This window comes from Fibroporia radiculosa, assembly GCF_000313525.1.
Source record: "Fibroporia radiculosa TFFH 294 genomic supercontigs, scaffold2506, whole genome shotgun sequence".
NCBI lineage: Eukaryota > Fungi > Basidiomycota > Agaricomycetes > Polyporales > Fibroporiaceae > Fibroporia > Fibroporia radiculosa.
In genome coordinates, this window is record NW_012133352.1 from 18,962 (window position 1) to 28,565 (window position 9,604).

At 50.5% G+C, this 9,604-nt stretch overlaps 3 protein-coding genes across 3 annotated transcripts; 1 reads left to right on the plus strand and 2 right to left on the minus strand.

Moving 5' to 3' along the window:
• Positions 1-3,980: 3,980 nt before the first annotated feature.
• On the minus strand, positions 3,981-5,117 carry FIBRA_03984 (uncharacterized protein; the record flags this gene model as incomplete). Its single annotated transcript, XM_012325806.1, has 4 exons — positions 3,981-4,641; positions 4,700-4,893; positions 4,944-4,977; positions 5,029-5,117. 4 exons carry the CDS (start codon positions 5,115-5,117, stop codon positions 3,981-3,983), a joined length of 978 nt encoding a protein of 325 aa, XP_012181196.1.
• A 693-nt stretch (positions 5,118-5,810) lies between these two features.
• On the plus strand, positions 5,811-6,977 carry FIBRA_03985 (uncharacterized protein; the record flags this gene model as incomplete). The annotated part of the gene is made up of 4 exons (XM_012325807.1): positions 5,811-5,854; positions 5,913-5,946; positions 6,009-6,199; positions 6,263-6,977. The coding sequence occupies 4 exons, from the start codon at positions 5,811-5,813 to the stop codon at positions 6,975-6,977; spliced, it is 984 nt and encodes a 327-aa protein (XP_012181197.1).
• A 572-nt stretch (positions 6,978-7,549) lies between these two features.
• Positions 7,550-9,189, minus strand: FIBRA_03986 (uncharacterized protein; the record flags this gene model as incomplete). The annotated part of the gene is made up of 6 exons (XM_012325808.1): positions 7,550-8,023; positions 8,083-8,128; positions 8,185-8,272; positions 8,322-8,539; positions 8,587-8,697; positions 8,759-9,189. The coding sequence occupies 6 exons, from the start codon at positions 9,187-9,189 to the stop codon at positions 7,550-7,552; spliced, it is 1,368 nt and encodes a 455-aa protein (XP_012181198.1).
• Positions 9,190-9,604: the final 415 nt, after the last annotated feature.

Here is a 9,604-nt window from a genome sequence, read left to right on the forward strand (position 1 = left end):
TTTTGCTTCCTCAGAGGCGGTGCTGCCGCCATCCCCAATTTGGTAATCAGCCGGCCGGGGCGCCCATCGGCCAATGGCTCCCGCAGAGCTCGCCACGTCCACGACAGGTCCGTCGATGGTCTTGCTGCTACAGTAGTAATGCGATAATCCCTGTTCCCCCCTATGATATGCTATAGCAACGTAACAATCCCTATTTGATACCGCTCTAAACTATTCCATTCAATATCGCGTCAACGCATGCGGTAGGACAGCCTTCTGGCCCTCCTCGGGCTTGTCCACCTCTCGTTCCGTTCGTTCCGTACCCCGTCCGTCAGATATCCCCGTCCACTGCCCCTCCGAATCTTGAGGCAGTACCGATCGCTCGTCCCCGCCGCTGTCGAGTTCGTCATACATTTCGGTAGGCTGCCGTGGCTCGCGCTTGGTAGGTAGTCTTCACGCGCGAGGCACGTTTGCGTTCCGAGTTCACGGTTAATCCCTCATCAATGCTTCTGCGCCATTCCTTCAGTGCTCACACAGTTCTCGTAACGGTCCCACACTTTTGCAACCTGATCTATGTACTGCTGTGTGCTTGTCTCAACTGCTGGTCCTGCTGACCTTCGCTCGCCATCATAATTGTGGAAACCAACGAAGGCAATTCAAACGCATCTTGGAGCGTCAGTTTTCACGTCTTCATCCACCGTCAACCGTGGTTCGGTGCTTACATCGATGCAATGCCGATGGTGGGATTCCGTTGGCCGCCCTTGACAACGACCGAGCACTCCCATTCTACTTAATCAGCTCAATGCTCGCACTCTGTGATTCAGTTATCAAAACCAAGATCTGTCAGAGTTTGCGTCTGGCCGACGTTCTTAATTATGGAAACCATCGCGTCCGAAATTGCTTGATGCGACTAGCGTGTGTGAATTAGGCTTTGTCCTACTTTAATGCTGCTCGTCTTTTGAGAGGGTTGCGGCCGATTCTCTGTTCCTGCTTCGAGTCATGTTCTTTGCTAAACGTTCTGTCGAACCAGTCATCTCAGCTCACATGGACAGGTCACGTTCTGAGCAGGAAGCTTCCTCGTAAGTCAGTCGCATGAGATCCAGCAAGTCTGTTTTCAAACATAGCACATGGATCAGGCGCATCAAGAATATCTGTCATACTCTATGTCCAGACCGGTCCTCTTGCCACTATGTTCCGGAGGCCTCGTCTTAGCAAACTCTTGATATCAGCTTAGGCTCTGTCATTCTCATCTGTAGCAGCTGCCATGCGGTTGCCATGCATCTGTTCAGTCACACCTCAAGACCATCGTCTAGCCAAGTTGGTTCGACATTGATACCGTGATGCAATGATGATGTAGTGATACGATGGTGAAAAATGGCAGTTGTGCGTACGTGTTTCAAGTCTTGCTCCATCCATCATCCATGACGGTCACCGTGCCACGACAAAATCTACCTACCTACATAGGGTGATACGGTCAATATTGGGTGCGCTCTCCGTTGTGGACCGGTACTCCTCATGTCCTCCGAGCGTACCGACTCCATTGATGCTCATCGCGGAACCTTTTCCTGCCGCTTGACCTTTTTTCTCTCGCACATTGTACACCCGTCCCCAATCATCTCGTGAATGTTCGGAGATCTTGCGCAGAGTAATCAATTCTTCCTGTGGGCCATTCGGAAGCCAACAGCGCTCGCTGTCACCCAACTTTCCCCTGGCATCTCTCTGGCGAGCTTCGTGTGGTCCGTCTCACCACCATCGCCGTGGTTCTCTTGTCTCCAGGATGCAGGTTGGCGGCTTGGCCTGAGCCGCATCAGTGGCTGCTCGGACTTGCCTGAGCACGGATCACCGGAGTTTGAACGCCTGGGTCACCCGTCCAGTAGGAGGAGGAGCCAATCGTCCTTTCACCGCTGAGACAAAGTTTGACATTACCAACTCGCCAAGCGTCTTGCTACCGAACACGCGCGGGTGGAAAGGCGTGGGTGGTGCTCGAATAAGCGTTTCAAGCCCTGTTTCTAGTACCAAGGAACTACTGTCCCGCCGCCGCGTTATGCTATCACACCCGTTGCCAGGCGCAAAGTCGGGTTACAATACTCGTTGAACAAACGTTCCTGGCCATGCCTGAATGGAAAAACTTACCGGCCCCCACGTTGCGTGTGGTTGCAGGGGAGGTGCAGATCGCGGCGGTCAGGTACACAAATTTCTGGTCGTCTGGACAGCAGAAGCTTGTATGGGCTATAGTGTATGCTGCCGACCATTATACACCGGCTCCGCATGACATTTACAAGGACAACTAAACGGGTTCAACAACTCCAATACTCTTCCGTCGAAACGTTCGGCGCCTCACAGCGTATGGCGCCGAATATGCTTTTGAATGGCAAACAGCGACGAGGACGGATATCCGCGAGGCACGGGCTTCTACTGTCTAGTGGTAACAGGGAAGTACACTAGGCAAACGGCTCGCAGCCACAGCGCTCTAGTCGACATCCGGGCGAGTCGGATGTGCGCCATACCGTCGATCGAGTCTGTATGAACGCCGCCGATACGATTGGTGATGGGGGAGTCGAATGGAGAACATTTCGTGCGATGGCGACCATGCTTTGCTCGTCGAGCGATGCGCCGGTGCTGCTGACGAAAATACATCCATTCTGGGACGCCGAGCTTAGTTGATGGAACGTGGCGCCTCGTCACAACGCCGTTTGTATCCGAGCTCCCTGCAGCTTGTTGTTGTCACGGGTCGCAGCTTTATTACGACATACTCTGCGTTTACCGAATTGATTCCCTCCAACATGGGTAATATGGCCCGGGAGCTTCGGTTACGCCAATTGAGCCAGAATCCGAGGCAGATATTGTTAGAAGCGGGGCTGAGGCGAGGGGCGCCAACTGATCGTCTATATGCATACTCCGTACAGGCACTTGTTCTTGTTCTGCTGCTGGTCCATGTCAACGGAGAATCCTGCATCATGACTTTGGAACGATGCGACAATTGATTGGGCTTTTGTTTATGTAGCGAGGAGGCGAATGTGTCGTCCGTTTGTCGATACTTACAAGGGTTCTTATACGATTATTTTATGCGATCGTCACCGCGGCGAGACGGTTTCTGACGATGGTGAACTTCGCAATATGTGGTTACTTAGAGCGATGCGCTGATGGACCGATCCCCCGTCTAAGACATGAGATCGAGATCCCACTGGCGATCGGTCCCGCGGTCGCCCTCTTTGGTCCGGGACGATGCAAGGTAAACAAATATTCTCGAGCAATGAGAGGAGCATTCTTCGCAACTAGGTGAATCGGATGGGGCTTACTGAAGTGCTGCTCAGGCGAGTAGTGTATTGCATCACATCTTCGGAGTGGAGTGTTGTACTTCGCAATTCGGAACACACGATTACCTTACTGCCACACTGTGGAAAGCTTTTCGGACGTTATCATTATTACCATTGCACAATATGATAGCTTCAAGTCGCAGCAAGATATCAAAGGTCGGAACGTAGTTTGAAAAGCGGCGCAGGTGTAGGTTGGGGGGGACGAGTCGCGGCCTAAGCGCGAGTGTTGAGTTGGACGCCTGAGTGGATGGCAGTAGAAATCGGACACCGCCTGTCGGGGCTGGTCTCGTTGGACGTCTATAATAGTGTCTACAGCAGGCTCTGGATCAGAGTCTGCTGCAAACACTAATTTCCTTCTTATCCTATCTCCTTTATGATTTATTTCGAGCACGTCCATGATATTCCGGCTCCAGTAGTCGTAATTATCATTGGTCGGGGTTGTTTTTATGTTTGAACTTTGATTTTTGAGATTGCATGCTACACACTCGTCCCTGGCGTTGATCTCCAGATGGAGGTAAGGTGCGTCTAATGCAAGCACAGAGGGAAATATCGTGTTTCAATGACATTGAAGACGATAGGAGAGACGAAACGATGGGTACTTGAGCCGTCAGCGGCCTTCGAAGTAACGGTTTAGATACGATGGATGCGTTGCTAGGTAAATAATAATACATAACCACCTTGAGCTTACTCGAGCTGCTTTGCTGACATACACGATAGACAACCCCAACGCCTCTTCTGCTGCAGCTTTATATTTGCGTTCTTCTGCGGTCTGGCAGTCTTCAGGCTCTGCTGTTGAGCTGCCAGGCGTGTGATTGCATCCTCCAACCTCTTCCGTGCTTCTTCTAGATCCTTTCTATCCTCCTCGTCCTTCTGCCTGATTGCTTCCGCGATTCCCTTCCGCAACTCCTGGATCTGCTCCTGATGCTTCCGCTCCTTCTCCGCCAGATCTCCCAACAGAGCAACTCCGGCAGCTGTTTGGCGAACAGGTTTGCGTTCTGTGATGAGCTCTATTTGGATCGACAACGGCTTTGGGTCTTTGCCAGCGAGATCGCGCAAGATCTCACGAGCAGAATCGAGGGTATTGTTGTGCGTGAACACCTTAGCACCCGCATCGATTGCTGGCTTGAAAAAAATATCTTTGCTGACGAGCTCTGTTTTTCGAGCGTTGCCGACAACCTCGCTGACTTGGTTCCACATATTTAGGACAATGGCTGCATTGGCCAGTGCAGCGCGTCCACATAGGTGGCTGAACATCTTCCAGTTGCGCAATGCAATTCCCCCCATCCTGTTATCGGTTATACGGTGCAAGTAGATTACGCCGGTGAGCACTTGTTTCTTCTTGAAACTGGAAGAAAAGTAGATGAATACCCTTCTCTCACCCGGGGATGAACTGTAGGACTTACGTCAATTCAAGGTAGTTCGCGATCAGGGTCAATATATCAACGTCACTTTTCGATGTATCGTCGAAACCTGGGGTATCAATCAGAGTGATGGTGTCCTGGCCCAGCTGGAACGGCCGCGACAGTTGGATGCGGTCTGTTGTTGATTGCAAACCCGCCCCGATACGCAGCTTCGAGCCACTGACAAGATTGATAAACTAGTGCGCTATTCAGAACCCGTCCTCCGATGCGATGATATGATCCTCACAGAAGTCTTTCCTGCCCCAGTAGGTCCCATAACTCTAGAGGACAGCTTATCAGGAGGAACCTTTCACGAACAATGTAAAACATACGCTATGAATATCTTCTTTCCTCCCTTAGGTATTCCTTTGGTTTTAATTTGGCCAGCTTTCTGTTTCTCATTCTCGAGTTGGTGCTTCATCCGAGGAACAAATTCAATGTGAGTGGGCTTGATAGGTTGATCAATCGTGGTATTTGAAGTTGGAAAGCTCGAGCTGTGCTGGAGGTGTCCGCATGCAAGCCCGCTGCACGCATACTTCCGACTCTGTTGAGACGTAAATTTTCCGTGAATCTCCCGCCTGTATTTCATAGACTACCGCAAGACACCACAAGGCCGAGCCATTGCATTGCGTCCGACGCTCACAGAGCGCCAAGTTCACTTCTAATCTCACAGCAATGGATGGTCTTCAGCCGGCCCAGGCTGGGCATCTATCCAGCCTCACACTGAATGCACGTATAGAGCCCTAAGCTCTGTCGGAGTTAGTCCTCCTCGTGGTAGACACGCGATGTTATGGGTCCACCTTTCGGTTGGTAGCAGCACGCTATGATTTAAAGCAGCCTACTTGTCAATGACAAAATGTGAGGTGTACCAGGCTAACGTCACCGACATCCACGACGTTGGTTGATTTTGATACAGGATCAGTTGTGTTATGACTTGTGCACAACAGAAGAGTGAGCGCCCATCACCCTTCGGACAACTTGCTCGACAGGCGCGTAGTCCACGCCAAAACCTCAGGGTGGCCAGGTCGCCAATGACCTAGTGTCCAGAGAGATGCTGCGCTTGTCAGTGCCTTCACGTCCTACCTGCTGTCTTTGTTGAACATACCAGTCCAGGATGACTGTCGCAAATGGAGTCGATGCAAGTCGGAAGTTAATAGCGTACGTCGGACATTGGCTTCGCACCAGTGCAGCACTGCCCACACGAGATGGTTTGTAGTGTAACCGGGCCTACTGGGGTCGGTAAAACGACGGTTAGCACTTACTTTAGGTCGGGGACGAGCTCACTAAGAGACAATATAACCACTTGCAATAGTTCATAAACGCGGTCTGCCGCTCAAACTTGGAAGTCGGGGCGAGCTTGGAATCATGCACGAAGGCGGTACAAGTCGCGAACTGCGAGGTCGGCGGAGAGAAGTTCACGCTGATCGATACACCTGGATTCGACGACACCTATAAGTCTCAGGCAGACATTTTGAAAGACATCGCGGACTTTCTCGAACAAACGTGAGCGCCCATAATATAGTGTGAAGTGAACTGCAGGCTCACGATCAATTCAATCGCTTGCAGATACGAGAAGGGCAGGAAGGTGTCTGGAGTCATATACATGCACCGCATTTCAGACGTGCGCGTCGGCGGGATCGCCAGAGAGAACTTCCGACTCTTCACCAAAATTTGCGGCCAGAAGGCTATGAAGAACGTCCTCATATTGACGACGATGTGGGAGGAGGTTCCTATCGCCCTCGGTGAATCTAGAGAGCAAGAGCTCGCAAGAAATCCGAGGTTTTTCAAGCTGGCTATCGACGACGGTGCCAGAATGTGTCGCCTATTGCAAGACACGAATCCAGCCTCACAGATGATACAGCTGTTCATGACTTACCTCCCTAAGGTGCTCCAGATGCAAAGGGAGCTTGTCGATGAGCACAAACAACTTCCACAAACCGAGGCTGGGACAGAGCTTAGGAGCGAGCTTGACGAACAAGTCGAACGTCATCGAATGGAGTTGCAAGGCCTATATGCCGAGATGAGTCATCTGGTAGCTCAGAGAGAGAACAGTCATGAAGAGGAGTTGCGAGAACTCAAAATACAGGTTGAGATGTTGAAGGGCAGGGTGGCTATGCTTGAAAGAGATAAGAGAAAACTCGCGGAGGACGGGAAGAAACCGTCCAGAAGTATTCGCACAAGGCTGAAACAGTTTTTCCTCAGTCGCTCAGCGGATTCATTGGTCGTAGAAAAGATGAGGAACGGGACTGGGTGCTTGGATGCCAATGGTTTCGTGCTATAGGAATCGGGAGGTGAAGCTACATACATGCTCTCCAATGAGTCCGCAAACCACGGATACAACTGTACTTGTCGTCTCCATACGGAAGATGTCAACCATCTAGATTCTCATGTATACACATGTATTTTGCGGGTATACTATGCATCGGATAATGTATACGAGTAAGCGTAATGGGATACGCGGTTCCCCCTACTTCATTGAGTCAGCTATGGTCCTGAAGTGTTAGCGATTGATCAAGAATACGTACGGTGCATCGAAGACATTGACTAGCCTGGGTGCTATATAGCTGCTTTAGAACAAATCCTGGAATCCAGGCTGCGCAAAAGAGATGCACCATCCTCTTGACCATCGCAGAGGGGTTTGTAACGATCTCGCGCTGACCCAAAAGCTAGCAATACTAGAAATTATGAATGCTGTTCAGAGAGTTGGCTTATCGGGATAACATGATTGATTGTGGCTCCAAATGCAAAGGAAGAGTACGGCAATAAATTATACACATTTCAAAAGTCTGTGCTGCACGTTCACATATCAGCAAGTCCCATTGTAAAGAACTAAGTAATATATGTGCACCAATATCAAATCTGCCATTCACGAGACATACCCTGAGCACTTGAGGTGCCCGGGGCTTCTCCCTTGCCGTGGGTGGGGTCAAAAGCTTGGGTAGTTACACTTATCTGCCCTGAGTAGGTTTGAACTTCGTCCCAGTACCATCTCGGGAGAAATCCGACTCGATCTTCGCCAGCTTGGATCTCGCTTACACCTGCGTCGCCCAAAAGAGATACACTAACACCAACCCGGGGCTCAAATTTCACGCGCCAGACCTGAGGTCGCAATGCCGAAGTGACATTGCCCTGCTGCTCGGCGATAGGCTCAGCACTCGGGTGGATAACAGATTTGAGGAAGGCGAAAAATTGTTGGCCCCAGGCGAAACATGTAGTGGGATCCCATGCGTTGGGTTTTCCTCGGACCATGCGAGGGATCTGCGCTGTTTTAAATAGCTGGATCGTATTGAGTTGTCCCGAAGGTGTCCGAAAGCCCACTATGATCTCCTAGAAATTTGATATGTGACAGATGAGCATAACACATTGCTCGGTGCAGTTCAACTTACGGGCACACCCAGAAGGAAAGACTGAAAATAGAATTTGAGCAGCTTTCTGGAATAGCGAACCCAGTAAGCGAAGAATGTGCCACATGTACTCGTGAGACCTACTTTTCGAACCTAGCTTCATCCTGGGGTCCACGGATTGCAATGGACGTCTTAAGCTCTACAAAATCACTGGTCTGTCCCGTGAATGCATCTGGCGATCTTTCAATGACCCTTCAATGAAGGGGCGACACACAACTTACTGCGCACACAGTCAACTTCACCCCCGATAACCATTCGAGTGTCGCCCAGTTTGGTTTTTACGACACTGCACCATTGCACGTTGGTATCGACGTCGCCGCCCCACCCAGGAGGCTGGCCTTCCAGATTCTCCGGCATTTCTGGTTTTGAAGAGCCACACCAAGACTCAAAGGAATAACCGTAGTAAGATTGTAGGCGGTGATGCGGCGCCATATCTTCCCTGTGGTAGGATCAGCGCGGTGGTCAGATGCGGTGATCAACTCGTACTTCTCCACTAGTTTGGCGTCAGACAGATGTTCCTCAAAATACATTGTACCGTCAATCGCCATGACATTCATCTCCCAACTATCACGATCTTCATACGGCGCCGTGAGAATTCTCCCTCACAGAGTAGAGGAGCTGATGAGCCTAGCGAAGCAATAATATCCATTATGCTCACTTGGTCATGACTCCCCTCCATGATACGACGCCAATGCTTCGTATCCAATCAACGCCTTTACTTGCTCCTGCGTTCATATCATTTCGTAACTTTGATGTAGCCCGAAGCAATCCATCAATCCTGCCTTTCTCTTCTGGTCGCTTGATCCACCTTTCGTACCCGTGCCGCAAATTAGCGTTACGGGGCGGGTTAACATAGTATCTTAGCGCAGAGTTGTTGAATTCAAGTTTGCGTGAAGGCGTATAAGAGAACGTAATGAGCGACACAGGCTGCTGGAACGGCACAGGTTTACTCTGTGAAGTTTGTGAAGTTGATGGAAATGCCAATTCGAGCTTCCGGTCTGAAGAGTCGGCAGTGACATGACGACGTTTGCCCTGTCTCTCTGTATCGACAGGCGGGTCGAGTGCAGAAAGATCTCGCTTGTTGGTCATGGTGCAAGAGGTCAAGCTTCAAGGTGTTACCCGGAGCGCTAGATCCAGGCAACGACCCCTGCACATGACATTCATGTGCTACTCGCACGAAAACCAAATCTCAACGTCAACTTCCGGTTACTGTAATACAGTGGTGCCGGTGGCGAACTTAAGCGAACCTGACAACTTTGTGCTCTGCATTTTGACCACTCACGTTGAGGTGCCTGATTCCATCGATCCAGAAACGCTACGTACTATGAGTTGCACGCGCTTTATATTCGACCCAGTGTTTATAAATACCGTCTGGGCTCCCGCTCCTTCGCTCATAAAATCTCAATAAATCACACAACTTCCGTATGGAACATTGTAAAAGGTCTGTTTGTTCAAGACAGAGAGAACTCTTGCACAACGGCCGGTTACACCTCATTCAGCCAAT